Source organism: Zophobas morio, unplaced genomic scaffold (genome assembly GCF_036711695.1).
Source record: "Zophobas morio isolate AGI-343-1 ecotype UQ-CSIRO unplaced genomic scaffold, CSIRO_AGI_Zmor_V1 ptg000005l, whole genome shotgun sequence".
In the NCBI taxonomy this organism is placed as follows: domain Eukaryota; kingdom Metazoa; phylum Arthropoda; class Insecta; order Coleoptera; family Tenebrionidae; genus Zophobas; species Zophobas morio.
Genome location: NW_026972110.1, coordinates 6,782,826 through 6,804,814, shown reverse-complemented (window position 1 = coordinate 6,804,814; position 21,989 = coordinate 6,782,826). Strand labels below are relative to the sequence as shown.

The window sequence follows — 21,989 nt, the reverse complement described above, 5'->3', positions numbered from 1 at the left end:
TTGTCTACTTATATTAATTACAATTATGTTTGATATAAATATGACTAGGTATAAAAAAACATTCACATTCAAACTAGAAAAAAATAATACATTAACTAAATCTCTATTACCTAGTTTTTTGAAATAATACATTCATTCACAGATATTTGATGATCGCATTTTAAAGGGTATATGTAGGTATAGCTAAGTCAAGAAATGTGCGTTTCATTTTCATCTTAAATTCTATATTATATACCTAAAACGTAACGAGTGTTCATACAACAGAAAGAAAGACACGTAGTGTATAAGTAGGTATCATACATGTAGGTATATGAAATATTATTTATCAGTTAGATACACCGCAAACGAGCTGAAAAACAGCACGAATATGAAAAGTTTCAGTATTTTGCAATCATGTTTTAGGTCAGCAAATAAAAACACATGACATTTTGTAATTAAGAATCTTAAATGCTGCGTTCCAATCTTAAAATTCCAATTACAAAGAAATGCAGATTTCTAGTATTATACCAAGAGACCAATAAAAACACAATCGAAGACAGCCATGTATTTTTGAAGATTTGTCTTTGATGGAATGTTCGTCTTGTCACATTACTTTTAATTTGAAAGTGTGTGTTTAAAATGTAGTAGAGATTGAAGAAAAATTATCATGGCTGTCTCTGATCGTGTTTTTATCGTTCTTTTTTTATTTTTTTGAACACAACATTTGAGGAGTAAATTGTTCACTAGCTAGTTTTGGAAATTTATGACCACACTAAATTATTTTTTTGAAGATGACAGGTACTGAGTATTGATAACACACATTATTGCTATAGGTAGGTATACCTACAACACTACATCAAATAAAAAAAATATGCATCTGTGATTACCGCTCTTTTGTTTTTTATTCGAGTTTACTGCATTTGATTTTAACGAGTGCGTTGTACATACAAGCAATTTCTCACTCAAAGCTTAAGATGCCAAAATTAAAAATTAAATCTTAAGATGACTTAAGCAACAAAGAATGTCAGAAGGCTTTACTTTTGGCAGATTTATTGCTCTGAAATTCTGGTTCTCTGAAAAGTCAAAAGTAGAAATAATTATTGTTACCGTTATTATTAAACTAGTAAGTCTGTACCTATCTTTAACGTTGAGCGAGATTGTGCTTGTGACAGAAAAGTTTAAACAATTGACTGAAAATTATTGTCTTAAAAATTTGTTTTTAAATGTTTTAATTTTTTTAAATTAAATTTTGTCATTCGAACGAGAAACAGTAATAACAGTATACATGTAAAACTAAACTTGATGTCGCACACAATATCTGGTAGTCAACTGAAATCTAATGTTCATAACATTATAACATTAACGAATAACGTATGATGGTTTGTCATTTTCTACGGTAATCAATTATTATATTACGGAATTAGAAATTTCAAATAAACTAGTCTAATCAAAACAAAGACCGACGTGATTGTCTAATATATTATTGTATTGTTACGTCAAGTTGATTCTATTTTTTCTCTCCCTAGTGAATTAGAGAATCTACTGATATCGACAAACTGCACTGCAAAGGAGTTGTACTCGGTGCAGGCGAAACTGGAATTTTCATCGGAACTTCTTCTATTTTCTCTAGATCTGCAGCTCCAGCTGAATTTTGTTTAAATAGCCTAGGGCTCCCCTGAAACATAAAACTTCAATTGAAAACAGCAGTTTTTCGACACGAAGGATATTCTTTTCAAATTGCCGCACTTTGAGTTCATAGTCTAAATTTGGTTAAATTAAATTCGACGCAGGCCGTTAGATAAAACTTAATATTAAACGCATATACGTAGATATGTATACATTTCTTCCTAATATTCATACTGTTAGGTATGCAGGAAACTTATATTTACTTTTTATCTTTTCTTAAGGCGCTTTGTTTTGACAAATGAAAAGATTAATACAAACTTAGATTTTCATCCTTCACTGCAGAATTAATTTGCAAATCCATTTGAATAAAGGTGCAAATATTGCAAGAACCGCCAGTACATTAGTCAACCTAACTAAGCGAGCTCATGCACAAAATTTACCACGCCGATTGCACAAGCATTATCACTTTAGTTTTTTTCAGTAAAAATATAAAACATAAGATAGTGCTTTGGTGGTTTGTAGGCAGTCTTTGGTTTCGCCATTGTTATAAGTTTTTTTCAAGGACGGTGATAACCTATAACGCAAATTTTCAGAACAATAAATAATTGTCAACATAAACGCCTGGCCTTGAGATTTCTAATTCAAGGCAGATTGGATTACTGCGCGATTTTCGCGCCCTGCTTATAACATAATTTATAAAGAGATCTCCTAATGCAAAACAATTGCTATTTATGCATGCCCCTAAATCCGTTTGAAATTAGGAACATATTTTCTAGGTAAGTTACATAAAACACAACTGAATATTTTTTAGAAATAATTGCTTTTTAATGAATAGGTTTTTGATCTTACAAGAACAATTAAATTATTGTAAAATATTGTGAACATAAAAATGAATTATAAGTAGATATGGGTAAGCATGAATATTGGAACAAGTATTTAGATCTTTAAATGAAGCTACTCATCATTTAAAATGTAAATTGGTTTTTGTTTGAAAAAAATCCTTCAGCCCATATTATTGTTATAATTACAGTTGTCAGTCATTGCTGAAAAAGTTTTCAGCAAACGGAAGGCTACATTACAGAACAATCATAACGTGTGAGTGATTGATGTATTTTTAAAACGTGTAAATTAACTCCTATATTCGAAAGTTCATTTAGTTATGTAAATTTTCTGGTTTCAATTTCGTCATTTTCATTTCACTGTATGAAAAACATTGTTTTCATAATTCCAATTATTAATTTGTGCAAAATGATAAAACTTTCCTATTACAATGTCATGTACTTAGTTAATATTGCAAAAAACACATTTTCAAAAAAAAATTCAACATGCCTAACTGCTATTGCTTAACTATGACTACTATGATACTATTCTTCGACTGACCGCATTTATAAAACTTATTAGATACTAACCTGCGCTCATATGATATTGTTTAGTAATTGACTAATTCAATAGAATCTTCTTGAAAACATATAACGAATAACAAATAATAATTTTACATACCCAATATCGTTTTTTCAGAATTTAGCTCGTTTAAAGTAAAAAACATGAACATGCTTGAATTTCATTTAAAAACAGTCGACCCAGTGTTGGAGTCGGTGTTAAATCGGAGTGCTTTAGGGTAACTGGAAAGTAACAGGTACTTGAAAAGTTTAGTTAGTTCGGGATGAGTTGGGTGCCGAAAAGTTTTCATCGAAGACGTACTTGTCGAAAATAACTTTTAGTTATCATGTTACTGTTGCTTGGTTTAATAAATCAGTTACTCCAGCAAAGCGAAGGCAGAATGCAAATACGTGATGTGAAGATGCTACCTGGATTAAAGTTTTACGTTATTTGTTTTTAATTTATTTTTGCATTAATGATTAACAGTACCTGAGTTTTAACGTTTCACACATATTTGAACTTTTGAAATAGGGAGTTGCTTTAAAATTAATGTTAAACTTAACGAACATTGGAACTCAGATCAATATATAAAATAAATTATAAAAAAAAATTATAAAAACAAATTTTATCCATTGAAAAATTAATAAATTATTATTTTTTAACAACACATCTGAGCAATTCTGAACAAGAAAATATCAAGAAAAACGAAAATAATCATAACATGAACATTAATAGATTTAATTGATTTTTTATGTACATCGCTGTCACAATTTATAAAAAATAAACTAGAAGAGAATCAAAAACGATATACGAATTGAGAAATTGTCATTATCATTGTTTCTAAATGATGTATTTCAACTGGTTCAATATTATTATTATATACTTTTTGTAAATAGGTTTCTTTCCCGGAATAAGACTTTCGACTAACATCAAAATTGCATTTATCATTATGTTTGTTTACAGCTAACACAATATAATAATTAACAACATAGCAGCGAGGATAAAACTCCATCATATTCATAAACCTTAGCAAATGCTTTTGCCGTACTTCCATATTATCAATCTTTTAAATTGCAGAGTATAGTTGTTATTATCATATTCAACGCTCGAATAATTAGCTCTTTCATTTACTTCGTTATTACTTTCAAAGCCGACGAATGTCGTGTCTCCTGACGTTTCACAGCTCATAATAATACTAGTTTATTATTATTTATTTATTAATAAATACAAAAATGTAAATTCTTGTTTACCTTTGTCTATTATTATGTCTCTGTCAACAGCTTATGAGCAAAATTTTGAAGAAAATCTTTTTAGACGATTGTACCGATTGCTGTGGAATTTCAAGCATACTTTAGATATCTACTTTAAGATACATTTAATGAATATGGAAAAGTGATAAAATTTGCAGACGTCAACTGTAACCAAAATTTACAAAAATTAATCTAATTTAATCAATATGTAGGAAATGAGACGGAACACATGAGTTGGGATACTGCAAACACAAGGCAGTTTCTGTGAGGTTAAACATGTTTAGAAGTTAAATGTTTCGTTCTCATGTTAATGAAGTAATTACGCGAATTATTCACTTATCTGCAAGTCTGTGTACATCAGTATTCTCTCTGTGTTATTAGGTGGTTGTAAAATACGCCTCCTGGAAAAGGTTTTATGTGAAGTTTCTGTGTTCATATTAAATTAGGGTTGCAGAAGAAGATAAACTGTTTTGTAAACAAGGGAAATATGTTTATAAAATTATAATTAAGAAGTTCTGTACATACCGCTAAATTTAATAATTTTACTCTAATTCGTGCAGTACAAGTAGGACCTATAGTTTGAAAAAATGTCAATTTTGTTAAAACAACAGAGAAGTTTATAATATTAAAATTCCGACAATACAATTTTTATAAAGCATACAGATGAAATTTTCCTTCCAAAATTATTACAGTGTGCAAAAGCGTCAAATCATATATGAGGCGAAGCTTTACTAGTCTATTACTCCGTTGATTACTTACGATTTGCATAGATTCTTCTGACCTAATTTCTTCAGTTCTGTCCAGGCTAAACTGTCTTCGAAGCAATTTCCCAATTCGATGTTTCGGACTAAGACATTTGTAATGATTATACGGTGTACTCAGATCTTCCTCTTCGATTTTGCGATGTCTTCGAAATCCGCACAATGAACTGGTTGATGCTCCCAACAATGCCGCCGCGACTTCAGTTGCCGATACCGGAGTTCCTAGAGACATTGGAGTGTCACTTGATGTACTTTTTACCATGTGATAATCGTGTCTGAAAGCGTATAATAGCTGATTTATTGAGAATGGATAAAAACTATGATAAATTAAAAGAGCAGCTCGCTCAATAAACGTTTTCTGAAATAATTAATGTGAGTTAGTTAAGAATTACTGTTTTAAGAAAAAATATTTTTTGCGACACCATCATGAGAAAATAGGAGATTTAATTTAACAGCAACGTGATGTCATGAGTGGTATAATTACTATCACGATTGTTCCCGCTGAGTTCAGGCAATGAAATAGTTACGTACAGGGAGGTTATATATATCCAACTGATCTAGCAAAATTATACAATCCACTCTTTCACCTATCTTTTAAAAATCGTAATTATTTTATATCAAAGAAATATTTGTTGAAAAATTTAGTTTATTAAAATTTCCTTTGAATTTTATATTACAATTAATATAACACTGTATACGTGAATATGCATTAGCTACAATGCTATATATGTAATTTCACAAAAATTAATAAAGTTGTTTTTAAGGGAAACTCAAAAACATTACAATCCTGCGACTGCTAATTTTCCTAAGTGGTTAAATTAACTCGATTATTAAACAAAGTTTATCTTTTACGGTTATCATGGTAATTAGACTTTAGTTTTTATATTCACAATTTCTATATTCGTTGAGTCTGATTTCACACAGTATTCGTACTCCTTAGTGTCCAATTAAAAAATACAAAAAAAAGTGAAAATACCGTAATAAGGAAATTGTAAAATATCGAATATCTTTAATGTCGCAAACTCATATTTATGTAAAAACTTTGATACTGTTGCTTTACAGTATCAAAGTTAATATACTAACAAGGAAAGTTAAAAAGTTTTGCTTGTTTAATTATGTATTGCCTGAAGCTTATTTCTGCTTTTTTTATCCACATTAATCCCGCTTCTAACTGGATGTTCGACAATTATAATTATTTGGAAACATATTTTTCACGTGTTAGTCGACAACTTGTAAGAAATAACATTGAAAAAATTGGTAACAACACACGCAACAACACAGAAGAATGCTGTAGATAAGAAGCAGGTGGTTATTAAAAAATTAGTAAATATTTCAAGGAATTTCATAATACGTCGAAGTGTAACGAACAAACAAAGAACAAAAACAATTTTGTGATTACTTAAATGATTCTATTAGCAGTTTACACACCCTATTGATTGTCGGCACAAAATTGTAACATCTAAGTACACAAGTATATATTGAGAGATAATTAACACGAACTAGAAATCAAGAGTTCTGTCAGAGCAAATAATTTACTAAAACTTATTAATTTAGTCATTCACGCGGATATGTTTGGCGGTTAGTCACAAAGATGAGGTACGTTAACATAGGTAGAATATTATTTATTTCTACTCCCATTGACGCAGGTTTCGGGTACACTTGTTTGTATAATTTCATTTTCTCTGGCGAAACTATTATGAGGAAGATTAATGGTAAAATTAGAATAATTAGTCAAATTAATATCCATTGTTGACATATTATAAATTTATTTGATACTGAAGTGTTGAAGCGTGCACTACTTTGTTACATTGATGCCGTAATTTTATGACCAATAGATTTTATTGCTCTTGGAATCGTCAGCATATCCTTCGCCTATTAATGTCGATTTTCGTCCACCATATCTCCTTCGAATGGTGGTATTTCCACCAGTATCTGTGAGGAGGGTAGTTGATGATCTGAGAAATGTGTGCCCGTGTACATTTCAGCATTTGGAAGCTTTAACGATGAAGCTGTTTGCTTTCCCATTGCTGAAAATGTATGTATACCATTCTTTTTGGAGGTATATTTGCTTTTTTAAATTAAAAAAAAATGGTCGAAAGTTATTTCGACAGAACTTCCCTCGCTTCTGAAGTGCAGTCCAACAAATACTGCTTCTCTGAAAAATTATAAAATTTAATTTTCCGGAATTTTACTTTTTCGTGATAACCTCTATCGAGTAAAACAATATACTAGTCACAGTTTAATAGAAAAATAAAGGTTTCACCTTCATAAAAAAAGACAGTTGGGAGCCCCGAGAAGATCTAAATATGCTTAAAAAAAGACACTCGAGAAGGTTTCACATTCTTAAAAAAAAAGGTATTTTAAATAAAGAGTATTCTCATCTTTTCGAGAAGGTAGGGTAATTTCGTCAATAAATGAAATGGAGAAATGTAAGCACAGAAAAACTAAAGTTGATGTATGTGTCTAATCTGTGCCTAATATCCAGTGTATCGGTAGGTGCGTGTTCAATTTCCGTGTATACTGAAAAACTGGTGTAAAGTTATTTGCTCCTGAAACATAATCGAATCGATTCAGTTTCCTAGATACACTAAACTTTGCACTTTAATCTCAGAATTTCAGGAAAATGAGATAAACTGTTTTCTATTTAATGAAAAACCTAAATTGCTTCATTTATTAATTTCTTTAACATCCTGTATAAGCAATCGTAAAAAAACATCGGTGCACTAATAAATTACAAGTGTAAGCACATAGTAGGTGCTGTGCACATTTTTAGAGTGAAAATTTCAAGTTGACGTCACCAAATTTTTGGACGGGTTTAACAGATAAAGTTTAGTTAGCGGTTTTAATAAACCTTACCTACACTAACATTAAATGGTTCACGACATTGCAGAGAAGTCGGTTGTATAGTTTCTAAGTTAAATTTTGAAATGTTGTACTTTATTTATTTTTTAAATCTACTTGTAAGGCAGAAAATAAAGGCGGGTCAATAAATAACAAATAGAAGTAAGTATATTATTTAATAAAATTTAAATAGGACAAACTTTGATGGAAATGATAAAACCAATTTTGGTATTCTTAAAACACACCTAGAATTTCACAGTAATACGTGCAGTAACTAGTTTCGGAGATCAGTTGCTTAATAAACATCACCAACAGACCACAGACAGACTGAAACCTGAGATCTATTTTTTTTTTAATCTTCTAGCTACGAGTTATGAAAGGCAGTGGAAACACGAAATTAGCTATTGACCAAACGGACCCTATTATAGTATTCCCCTAGCTTGGGCTCGCGAAGTAAAGCAAGTAAAGACAAGATACTTTCTAATTAGCGTGGGAGTTCTAACAGTTGGAACTGCATACTAACTATAATGTTCCACAGTTTGAATAGAACAATCAACAAAAAATGTCGCACTTTTTGTGAATACCAAGAGTCCCAAACTGTTGTAGAATATTAGAATTTCGTTCATAATATCACAATCATTGATTGCCAGAGTCTTACACAAATTGTCATAAAAATATTCATTATTAAATATACGGATAGCAATCACATTTGATTTGACTGATAATAATTATAACGCTACTTGAAAAACATGAATAAAATTATAACAGGGTGTAAGTAAAATAGACTAGGTATATCTGGAATTCTGAAAATGACACTCTAGTATCAAGATAAAAAAAGCAGCTTTCAGCCCCTTGATACAAAATGTACATTATACATACACGATAAAGTAAATACAAAATTTCAAAATGTCAAACATTCAACAGATTCGAAACTATTTAATAATAACATATCATACTTAACTGAAACATGTAGGTACAAAGAGAGGAAATTCCTCAATACAACGTTAAAAACGACACCTAACTTAAAATTGACAACAAAATAACTAGCTCAGTTTACAAAAACACCAACAAAATTCTCTTACCTTGTATTTGACGCGTCTTCCTGGGCTTTCACAAGGGCGGAGAATTTCGAATGTTCCATTGTTTTAATAAAAGAAGGGTTGGGGTTAGGTGATTTTGGTTGATGATCCTCGGTGACGGGCTGTTGACGAGATTCCACTGAAATCGAATCTCCCGACGCCGTCGTTTCCTCGTGCTTCAAATTACCAGATATCGACTTCGTAATAACAAGACTTTCGTCTAATCTGCATGAATATCATGTGGCAATTAAAAGCGACCACAAAAATTAACAAAAGAAAAGCATTAACGTTCAATATCATCGATATATGAAATATTGGATAGAAGAATTTTATGAAGAGTTAATTATTATACTTAGTTGTCTACTGGTAGGATGAATATTGTATTCGTACACAGTTTTGAAGGAGCAATTAATAAGCAAACAAATAACTGCTTATATTTTATTAATTGTTAATTTTCTTATTGTGGAGAGTAGATTGATAAATGTAGCAATCAATCAATATTTAAGTCATATTTATATCTACAATTTGTGGAATTATTACTTTTATTTTTTTATATAACTTTCTTAGTCATTTGTTTGTTTTTACTGAATTATGTATATGTAGGTATATTAATCTAATTACAAAGCTACAACAGGTTGTGTTGTGTCTCTAGGCTTAAGTTAAATTTTCAAATTGTCATTAGTTATTATTCTGTATTCTGTACATATGGCAAATTTATTTCTAATGAATAAAACTCTTCCTAAGACTCACTTTGAATTGAAGTCTGAAAGGATACCCATCTTTTGAATCTCAACGACGTTTGCAAGAAAACTGCCGCCATAATAGGACACTTGGATCCTTTTCTGTCTAAGATATTATCATCAAGGGTTCCATGAACGTTTCGTGCGTTTTGTGCTATTTTTTAAGATTTAAGTTAATAAGTTAACGTAAAAATATTAAATAATACTCCTATTAAAAAACAACAGCAAACTTTTTCACACATATACCGATATACTTTTTTTATAATGTAAATATTAGAGTTGTGAGCATCGGTCTGTCATTATCATTTTTGGTGTTTATTTTCTTTGTTTAACGATATGTTTCTGGGATGTTTTTGTAAGCACACATATAAACTTAATGTTTGACTTTACTGCTGATAATCTCGCTGGGCACTAATCCTCTGCTGTCTGCTAAAACACGAACGCTACGTCAGTTTTTCATGATTACTTTTTAATTTAGTCGTTATAACCTTGTGTGCTAATAAGAAAATTAATTACTTGACGCGTAGCTGCTGTCAGTTACAATATTTAAATATAATAAATGTGCCAACTTCCGAGTGCTCTGTTCTGTTCCCGGTGCAAATAATTCATTTTTATCACACACAATATCTTCCAATATCAAAATAACTCTCATACGACACTGATATCTAATGTACTTTTGAGTGTTTGTAAAATGTAAAGGTACATTAAAACAAGCGCATGTTTCGGTAAATAGAGTTCGAGCGATAATCTCGTGGTCATGGAAAAACTATGTATAGTGTTTCCTCAAAAACAAAAACGATAATTTTTTTTTTCTAGTTATACATAAATAACAATAAATTATATTAATAATAAAATTTTACGAAGGTGGAGACCTTTTCTATCGATTCACCCTTCAGCAAATTACTAATATTTCAAAAGCACCAACCTGTGGTGTTACTACCAGTAGAAAAAACGAATTCCTTAAAATGCATATTATTTGTGATGGTAAAATTTTTATGTACTCTGTTATGTACACAATTCTATTCTGTGAATTTACACACTCGAATTAAAGTAAGTATAAATGGTAAAAAATATAGTAACGTCATTTATATGTATTTAAAAATATAAACAGAAAAAATTGACATGACTAGTAGGTATATTCGAGCGGAGATTGTTGCAGTCTGGAGATAAGTGATTTCAATTCTTAAGCCGGAATTCCACTGAGGCAACATGTAGCATGCGGCATTGAGGCATGCTACACAAAATTTTTCCATAGAAGCAACACACAGCGACATTAATTGAAATTTTATGCCACATTGTCGCACGCCTACAACAGGCAACACTAGGCAACAAGTATCAAGCAACATGTCGTTCAGTGTTGCCTCAGTGGAATTCCGGCTTTACATTTCTTCTTATGTAGGTATTGGATTAATTAATCTATGTTCTACATACAGGTGTATAGTTACGAACATAATGATTTTAACAGATAATTTTGTAATACCTACTGGGTTAGAACAGTTTTTCATTATTTAATCAGACATAAAATAATAATAATAATAATGTTAAAATATCTTACCCGTGACTTTCCCTGATGAAATATAAGAAAGCATGGAAAAAAGTTACCTACTTAGATAAAACAAAATTATTTTTAACAACAATCACGATAATGTGTTAGCTCAAAGAAGTAAATAAAAATTATAGTAATTAGTACAAAACTCTTCCTTACAAACCATATAATAATTTTAATTATTAATGTTGGTAGTCCTACTTATCAGATGTGAATAACGGTATATCATATAAATTCACTATTCACCAGTTGATTCATTTGAAAGTAAATTTCACCTCTTAATAGAAACTTACAAGAGAACTTCTTTTCATTTTTAGATCACGTTTCCTGTCACAATAATGTAGTAAGAAAATTTTCGAGAAACGTATGTAATGAAGTTACACTCCCCTCCTATCACAATAGAATAGTAAATGGGAAATTTGAGAAATATGTGTTAAAGATACTTTCACATTTTATATGTAATGTGTCACAGACGTTATATATATATTTTTAAAACGAAAAATTTATGAAACTTTATTTTCGTTACATATATTTACTTATGTATTTAATCTTCAACGGGGGTTAGACGTTTAGGAATGCTTTGAAATATATTGTATAAGAAGTAAAAATACGCAGATTAGAAACAGACTGACAACAGACAACAAGAGATAAATACTTATAAACGAAAGAAAACAAATAAACAACAAAATTTATTCCGATAATTAAAGAATAACCTGATTTTTGTTTCAGAAAAATTATCTATGGACTTTTTGAGAGAACAGTTCACAGTCCCTTCCGTTTTAAGATAATTGTTTTGAAACTTTTATTAAAATGAAACTTCAAATTTAATATTAATGCAACGAAAGAAATAATTTTTGGAGAAACGCTGAAGATTCTGGATGTTATTTTATTGGTTTCTATTTGGCTGTTAAAGGATTATATTTGATATACTAGTTTATTTATTTATTTATTTTGCAATTTAGGAGTTTAGCACTGATGCTGATACAGTGAAATATCTGTTGCAATCACATATAATGATTCAAACTCTGTATGTTATGCATTTAAGATTTTGAAATATTTTGATATATTAAACAATGAATTTGATGTCGAATTTGCAGATTTTGATGTATCTGCATCTATTATATGTATTACGATATCATACTAGTTGCTAAATCTAGCACCAGCTAAAAGGACTATTTTTTAAATTCATTTTTTAAAAAGCAAGACAACCACTCTAAATATCACGGAATTTTTAGCAGTAGCAACTTCCGTACTTGAAGAAATCTTATGAGCATATTTATAAAAGCATAAAATTTATACAGATAAATGGAATTCAGTGTTTTAGATGCTTATAATTAAATTAAGAGGACAACACTACTGACAACGATAAAGGGTTTTAGAATGTGCATTCACTTGTGTTTTGGGTTAATTAAGATTTTCGCATAATTTTCTAGAATAATAAGTCGAAAAATTATTATTTAAATAGTAAATGCGACAACAATATTATTAATTAATGTTATGGTAATATTTATGGAACTGCTAGCAAATGTTTTAGATAAGATAATATTGAATTTGAATCAGAAAGCAATTTATTTGCAAAAATTTACATAGAGAGAAAATAAATGTCGAAGTTGCCTATAAATCATGAGGATACTTCTGATCTGAAATTTTTAAAAACAGGCGATGTGCATTGATATGCAATAATTGTGAGTGAATATCCCCCTTTATCCTTCTAATACAATCGTTGTGTTTTATTTTATGTAAATAATAAAAAAGTTAATGGCAATGCGAAATAATATTTTCCAAAAGAAAAGTAATTTTTAGTTTTAGTCAAGAATTAAATTTTAAGAGTAATTGTTTCAGTCGCTGATACGTAGTGAATATGACATCATTTGTAAACTAAAGTATCTTTTCAAAGTGAATTTTAATTAAGACATCAACATAATTCCCCTTCAAAATCCGAGTAGTTAGATTAATCAAATTTTCAAAATCAGAATATTCTGTTTCGCATGGAAATCTGATGAAAACAAATTAAAATTGTTCAGAATGAAAAAATACGGCAAGGCGTTGAACTTGTAATAAGGTTAATCGAGTTTTTTACTTTGTTGCATATTTGATATTTGTTCAAAATTTATTTTTCAATTGATAAGTGAACATGAGGACAAATATAATTTTATTGTAAATACTAAATAGTATAGTGTGATGTTATATTAATAAAATCTCAACAACGGCTCACGACGCTAAACTAACATTGTCCTCACAAATGGGTCGATCAAAATTGTTTTACAGGTTATTATGTCATCTGATGAAAGTTTCTCAGAAGTGATATAAAAAGCTAAAGCAATCAGCATCTTTGCAATAGTAGTAGCTCTTTGGTTCAGAATGGCATTAGCTTTAAGCCATTTTCTGAAATAATCACTGACGACCATGATGTACAACAAACCTATTAAAATCTCTCCCTAACTTTAGAAATCGTTGTGCATATCTCGAGGTACTTTCTTTGTTGTGATGGCCAGAAGCATCAACTGCTTGGTGATATGTTTCCCATCCGGACTCTCTCAGGCTCGTGCTCGATTTCCAGGGAGTCCTACTGACTCCATAACGCACTAAAAAAGGGCCATTTGTATAATATTTCCGACCAGCCAAGCCGTTCCATTCCATCGTCTTTCCATTTGACCAGACACCCGATGTTCACGTCTTTCTCTTGATCTTTTCTGAGCTGAGCCATAGTCCATTCTTCACCCTCTGAAGGAGCCATATAAGGTATGCGTGATAGGTTCTAATCAGGAATTCAGGTCCATAAAGATATTTGTGGAAGTGTTCAACAGCCCTGATGATCACTAACAATCTTGCGGCAAAGTAGTTCCTTTCGGGTTTCGAGAGTACGCTGCTGAAGTATTTGATGATTTTTTTTCTTGTTCTGTACTTGTGACCATAGGGCACCTATTCCAATGTTACTCGTGTCTATGTCCTCGATGCTTAAGGATAGGACAGAGTAAGACTAGAGCATAGTGCATTCATTCTTCAGTCTCTTGAAGGCTGCTTCACATTTAGCAGTCGAACTAAACGGAGATTTCATATCCGTCAGGTTGTGCAGAGAAGCAGCAATATCAGCAAATTCGTTGATAAAGTTTCTATAGTATGTGCATAATCTCAATAACCTCTGAAAATCGTGTTTATATCTCTTGGTATTGCCCACTCGCGAATCGCATTGGTCTTTGTTCCACGAGTCTTGATCCCGTCCGCCGAAACAATATGTCCCAGAAATTCTACTTCTTTTTGGAACAGGAGGCATTTCTTCGGATTTAACATTAAGTTTGCCTTCTGCGGCTGAATATATCATCCAGGTTAGTTGAAGACTTCTCAAATGTTTTTCCTATTACCATGATGTCATCTCAAGAGGTCAAACATGTCATCCATATTAGTCCTCGTAATACCATTTCCATTAGCCTCTCAAAAGTAGCCGGAGCATTATACAGTCCAAAAGGTATTACGGTAAACTGATGCAAATCACTGTAGGCAAAGAATCGGTCTTCTCCTTATCTTCTCAATGAATAACAACGTGAGAGTAGCCGCTTTTGAAATTCAACGTGGAGAACCACGCGGATCATGACAATGTTGTGAGCGTGTTATCAAACTGTCCTTCTTGGTTACACATTTAATTTCCTGCAGTATACGCAAAATTTTGTTGACTCATCTTTTTTCGTGATTAGCACTACAGGCAAAGACTATTTGATTTCTTTATAACGCCTTCAACCAACATTTCCCATACCAGATCAGCTGCAAACATTCCATTGTGTTTCTGCAGAAACTCTCTTGGCACTTTGCGTTGATGACTGGTTAGACAACCAAGCTCTAGGGCAACAATTTCTAAGTTGCTTTGTTTCTTCATCATTTTTATTAGAAACATCTTCGTTGTAAAGAAATATCTTCATGGTTAGTTTACAAACGGCATGAACTCCCTCAGTCTTTATGTTCATCGATTTGGGACAAATATTTGCTATAGCAAAACGCAGTTGTTACAATCGGCATTAATTAAAACACTCGCATTAATGAGTTTCTTCTTGAGGGTGTGCCTTATCCATATCAGTTCCTAGTTTCGCGTACATTTTGGTGAGGAGATCTGTGTTGTGTAGTACTTCTCGGGGATGGTGATCGAGCACGACTATTACATTTGTGGCGTTCACACCACTCCATGCTTTTTCGAACTTTTTCATTTCGTTCTCCATTCTATCTTCTATGGTTATCATTCGACGTATTTCGTCCTCCACTCGATGTGTTATAGTTTTCAATCGATCTTCCATTTAGTTTCCATTTGATCTTCTAAACATTGCATAGTTTCCAAATCCGTTTTCATGTTCTTCACTTGACCTTTAATTTCTGCTATTTCATTTTTGTTTATTTGCTTCCACGTCCATTTAGAATTTTTCAGTGAGGCTCATTTGCTTGTGGGAACAACCGTTCCCCAGAAACACGTTAAAATGTATATAAATTTCTGTACAAATGTAAATATGTCCGGATCTAATTTATCTCTACCGTCTACTTGTCCTCCTACGTTCTCTTCCAACTTCTAGAATTTCTAAACTTTTTTTCTTTACCTGCTTCCACCTCTCCAAAACCAAACCTACCTATCGACAAATTCAAACACCCTTTCTGCTTCTTCCTCGAATCCTCAAACCGTACGGACCTAATAAAAATTTGAAAAGCATAACCGTCGCTATTTCTTAGATCACCAACGATATCCACAACTGGTGACCCCGACATGATAAAAAGAAAAGAAACGTGAGTATTAGCAGTGATTGTGACGTAGTGAATGCGGGATTTCGAGGGTGAAAGCAAAACGATGGCGGCAAACGACACGAATACGAATCCATCCGCGACCCAATCATCAACCCACTGGGAAACGTTAGCCCGATTGGAACGCACCTTGGCGGCCCTGGTACAAAAGCTGGCTGCAATGGAGGTCCCACTGGGGTTTTGGCGACAAATCAAGAAGATGTGGCAAGCCGTGTAAGTACAGTTACGTACCGGCGGGAAACGCATAGGGCAGTCGTTAACGACGGCCGTTGACGTTTACCCCACTGCCCTTACAACAACGTCGCGCCGTTTATTAGGCACACCGAGAGGACAACAGGAAAAAAATTCCTATCGACACCGGCACCGACTTATGTGTGTTCCTGCATGCCCTGATACCAAAACCGCTCATGAAGTCGTTGACGTTGAATTTGGCCTTACGGCGGCAGCGCGAGTTTGCGATCTCATCCGTCAAAACCATTTTCCCACGAGCTCCTCCAACAGTTTTCCTAGTCACGCGGCCAGACAGAACACCTATGGTAGTGAAACACTCCACCCACCACCACATTCTAACCAGGCAGCAAGAAAATTGGACGCCATGGTCAAACTAGGGATCGTCCCTCCTTCGCAAAGTTCATGATTTTTACCGCTTTACATGGTGCCCAAGAAGGGCGACGAATGGAGGCCATGCGGGGATTACAGTGCCCTCAACACGGGAACTTGCTCCGACAGGTACCCGGTGAGGCACATCCAAGATTTTGCGCAATCCTTACACGGCAAAATAATATTTTCAACGATCGATCTGGTTCGCTCATTCAACTAGATCCCGGTCGCGGAAGAAGACGTTTCGAAAACTGCCATTACCACCCCATTCGACTTGTATGAATTCCAATCCATGACGTTCGGGTTACGAAACGCAGTGCAGACGTTCCAGCGATTCATGGACAAGGTGCTCCAGGGTCTCGATTTCTGCTATGCATACATCGACGACATCCTAGCCGCATCCGCATCACCAGAAAAACACCTCCAGCACTTGCAAACTGTGTTTCAGCGTTTGAGAGTGTACGGCGTCGTTATCAATCCCATGAAATGCGTTTTCGGTCAGCCAGAGGTCAAATTGTTAGGATAACTCGTTTCGGGTGCAAGTACACGCCCACTTGTGAAAAAGGTCGAGGCAATCCGTAGCTTCCCGCAGCCAAATACGGTAAAAAAGTTGTTCTTGGGTATGTTGAATTTTTTTAGGAAATTCCTACCTAAGGCGGCAGAGACTCAAGTACCCTTGCATGACCTTCTCCAGGGCAACGTCAAAGGAAAAACTTCGGTCAACTGGACACCAGCAACGGTGGCCACATTATCAGCACATAACCGTTGGTTATTTTTTTGGACGCGTCAGATTTCGCCGCCGGAGCAGTCCTCCAACAGAAGGTCAATGGTCACTCGCAACCGTTGGACTTCTTCTCCAAGAAACTGAGTCCCACCGAGTCAAACTACAGGGCTTATGACCGAGAATTACTAGCCGTTTATCTCGCGGTCAAACATTTTAGGCACATGGTAAAGGCGCTGTTTTTCACCATCTATACAGGCCACAAGCCGATTACATATGCCTTTCAGAAGAAGAACACCGAGTCCTCACCCCGCCAAATACGACATCTGGACTTCATCAGTCAATTCACGACTGACATTCGCCACATTGCAGGGACCGAAAATGTTGTGGCAGATGGTCTTTTCCGCCCTGGAGACTCGATCGATTTTCAGGCTCTGGTAGCAGCACAACAGCAAAATGAGGAACTATAAAGACTTCGAACAGGCTGGTACGAATCCCAGGCTTCGACGTATCGGTAGTCTGCGACGTCTCCACGCGAATAGCCCGTCCTTTCGTCACCGGGTCGTTTCGCCGAGCTGCATTCGAATCGATCCACCGTCTATCCCATCCGGGCATTAAAGCCACCGTAAAACTGGTGATGCAACGTTACGTCTGACCATTGGTCGAAGCAGATTGTCGAGAGTGGACCCGCAACAACGTAGAGTCCCAGCGTTCGAAGATTTCACGCCACGTCTCTTCGCCCGTCGGTACGTTCTCGCCACCATCAATCCCGTTTGAGCACGTGCACTTAGACATAGTAATTATGCCACTCTCAGAGGGTTGTCGTTACTGCCTTACCATGGTAGATCGATACACTCGCTGGCTAGAAGCCGTACTTATTTTTGTAACCAACATTTCCATTTTTCTTCCATTTTCTCGTCTCTTGCGTCCATATTTTTATCCATTTCTTTCTTACTTGCGTACATCTTTTAGTCCATTTTTTGTTTCTTGCGTCCATCTATGCAAGCATAGCCATCATCTATTATCTGATTTACTTGTTCCTCTATTGCTGCAGTTCTCCAGAATTCGTGTCCAACCTGTCTGTTCGTTTTTCGTAGAACCAATGAGGTATTAATCTTGAATCTCAACCCTGACACAAGTGTTACGATTTACGGGAATTAATGCGGCGTGGGTAAAAACTCAACGATTTATTCTTTGACAGATAAATAGAACATAAAACTAATAGTGATAAAGTACACCGAATAATTCTCCTGTCTTATAGTAACGTGATCGTACTCAGGGCTCGCTTCGACTTGAATTGACTTACTTCCGATTGTGGTCCCTTTTAAAACAACCAGTTTTCCTTCCAGAACTTCGGGAAGCTTGTACTGAATTGGCCATGGGTGGCGCGTCTACTCGGCCCATGGTTTTATTTTTTAACAATATTGTAAAATTAGAAACAGTAGGTTTGCCGCTGACTTCTTCAGTAGAAACAAATCCGAGTATCATAGCTGCGTCTATGCTAAAGAAATTTGGAGATACTTTAAAGAAAAAGTAACGGTAACAACTATTTAACAAATTCAGAAAAATTTTCAGAGGTGAAAATGTAAGCAATTTTGTTTATACAGTGAGCGACATTATACAGGTGGTCCAAATATAATGAAACAGACGGGACCGTAGGCGCTGTACTTGATTCTGTGAAAAATGCTCGGACAGGTCGATTTTTGATTCGAGGACGTATTTTTGTTATGTTTGTATGGTGGTGAATGAAGGTCATTTTCAACATTTATTACGTTGACATTGTTAACGAGTAACTAAAAAGAGGTGATATTTTGTCGATTTTTATTTATAATTTCTCAGTAACCAATCGACCGACTGTAAAAATTCAAACACTGTCAGAAAGAGAATTAGTAGAGCTTCACACGATGTCTTTTGACTCATAGTGCCATTTAAGATTTTTGACTTGATAGTCGCCCCTCGTTCCTGGGTGACGAATCAAAAATCGAGATGTTCGAACATTTTTCACATAACCAAGTACAGCGCCTACGGTCCCCTCTGTTTCGCTTTGGTTGGGCCATTTTACCTGAAAATATCTTTAGTACGAAAAATTTAGAGGTATATCTATCTAGTATGTAATATAAACAAATAAAAAATACAACTTAGATGAGGAATTTTTTGTTGCCTCAAAATGCCACATTTCGGATTTTTGGGACCTACCGAATTGAGACTGAATTTAAATTTTCAACTTTCCCAAAACTGCCACTGCTTTCTTGTTCTTATCAAGAGTCACTACAATATCTAATATTTGCAGTTATATTTGTTTTCATAATTCACTGAAACTTAAAAAAGCAAAACTTCAAGACTAACGAAGATATTACTAAAATTAAAATGTTGTTGCCATTTGAAATGGCACATACTGCACATAATACAATAAAGAAATGTTGCATTTCAACTGTATCTAAAATCTAGACTTCCTTGTGAGGAAACAATATAACGATGCAACTAGTACGAAAAAATTCCAGTCAGATTGTTGGACAAATAATGAACGTTAAGTCCTTAATCAACTATATATTAAATTAGAAGATAAATATTACGTCTTACAATTTACTACAGTGCCATCAATAGATTTTTCTCAAAAAAATTGTTTTCGTTTTACTTAACGATAAAAGCATTTGCCAACAGCAGTATCATGTGACACTAATACCAATCTCAAAGCAATCGCCATATATTCCTTATTAAAACGTTATAAGCACGCTATTCATTTAAAAAGAGCGCTTCTGAAAGCTTTTAGCGCCGTATTCACATTAAAGCGTATTTTCAAAGCTTCTTTTAGAGAACACGACAAGTACATATATGTGTAGATGAACACTTACTCTAGAGATGGTGGAACGGGGAGAGGTTTATCGAAGCCGGCTTTTCCCAGAAGCCAATACGTGTGCATTGTCCCCTTTCCTTTTATTTCCGTAGGGCCTCTGTACTCCAGCTGATAACCCCCGGCTCTCTCCAATCTTTCTTTCGTCGCTTCGGAGAGATGAATCCTCCACGCCGCACCTGAGCACATATTTAAATGATGTCTGCTTACAAATGCATGTGATGATACACACCTGTTGATTCCATTCTTGAGGCAGTATTAACCGTGTCCCCAAATAAGCAATACCTCGGCATTGTCAATCCGACGACACCGGCGCAGCAGGGACCCGTATGGAGGCCTATCCTTAGCCTCAAAGGAGTGCCGGGAAGGTGTGTTATGCGAAACCGACCGCTTTGATGTAATAAATCGAGGGCCATTGTGGCAATCTACGAGAAAATACCAGTGAAATGCATTTAAGCTAAAAGCACGCCGAACGCGTCTTGCACATTTTTAAAATTGAGTGTACTTGATAAAGCTTTCAGGGAGCTTTCAGCTTACTGCAATGATCAAATGCTACAGCAAATGCAACATTCGTTCAAGTGAGAAATGAGGTGGTTAATTTACAATTGAATTCCGTCAGATTTTCAACAAATGTTAACAAAAAGCTCTTTGAATTGTGTGATTCCTTTTCAGAAATATCTTAATGGTATTTATTCAGCTTTTACAGTAAAATTTAACTGAAAATTTTAAAACTGGTTGCAAATGATTATCTAGAGACGAGAGCTTATATACTTGCTAGAAGCATTACCTAAGATTAATATTGATGGAACTACGATTTTGTCAGTTGAAGTATAAAAGTGTTAACACAGGAAATTATTACTTTATTAGGTAAGTGATACTACACGTTTACGTAAAATTTCGTTGTTTAGGAGTAGTGTGGTAATAGCCTCTAGAGTTTACATTATCGGAATTAAAAGAGAGAGCGGTGTTTTTTTCGTTTGAGAAAACAGGCGAGAGAAGTTTTTGTACTAATGAGAGGAACGTTTGTTAAATTTTCTGTTAGCTGTTTGATGTGTGTGCTGATGTAAAAATTTAATGACTTTTATAAACGCAAAAGCGCTCCTGTTGCGGTTATTTAAGAAAATTTAAAAGCACGGACTTGATATGATTCTACGAACATCAGCTTGACCTCATATTCTTTATTACATTAACATTTAAATCAGCGACCGATTGTGTTTAAAGATTACTATTATTTTTTGTAGTTTTTGCTTTTCTTTCACATCTGCGATAATGATTTTTACAGTTATTACTCCTATGCTGAAAATGTGGATCTATACATCACAAAAAAGTACAACATATTTACATTTAATAACTTTGGTTACAGTTTAAATGGGCTGCAGTTGTAATCCTATATTTTAGAATAATAAACCATTTCCAGCTTTTTCGAAAAATTACAGAATTTGATTTGTGACTTTTATTTTTTTTATGAAAACCTTTATAAGTTAAAATAAAGATATGAATGTAATGTTAAAGTAAATGTAAAGAAGCGTGCTACGCGTATGTTTCAAATGAATTTTTTCCTTTACAAAAATTTGTGATGATATCATCAACATTTTTACAAGGACACGTGTATCAATTTGGATAGGTGTAGTGTAAACTTAACAATAACAATATAGCATTCCCAAATTTTAGGGACAAAGGTTCCGAATTCAATTAATAAATAAAGTTATTATTATTATTATTATTATTATTAGTTTTGCGTTCGGGCAGAGGCCTAGCCTGCTATGCCCGCGCTACCTAGCTACCTAACTAACAAACGAATCCAATTAATTTTAACCATTATAATTATCAAATTTAATT

General features: G+C 33.8%; 1 protein-coding gene across 2 annotated transcripts in view; it reads right to left on the bottom strand.

Moving 5' to 3' along the window:
* Positions 1–21,989, bottom strand: part of LOC135122534 (retinal guanylyl cyclase 2) — a 217,168-nt gene continuing 195,179 nt past the window's right edge. The window contains exons 13-17 of one of the 2 annotated variants that reach the window (XM_064046770.1): positions 20,383–20,575; positions 20,152–20,329; positions 8,920–9,141; positions 4,995–5,271; positions 1–1,654 (exon numbers count right to left, since the gene is read on the bottom strand). In XM_064046770.1, coding sequence (XP_063902840.1) covers positions 1,502–1,654; positions 4,995–5,271; positions 8,920–9,141; positions 20,152–20,329; positions 20,383–20,575 — 1,023 coding nt within the window. In that variant the 3' untranslated portion in view covers positions 1–1,501. Of the gene's footprint in view, positions 1,655–4,994; positions 5,272–8,919; positions 9,142–10,688; positions 11,224–20,151; positions 20,330–20,382; positions 20,576–21,989 lie in introns of those variants that run through there. The other variant, XM_064046771.1, reaches the window with a different exon arrangement.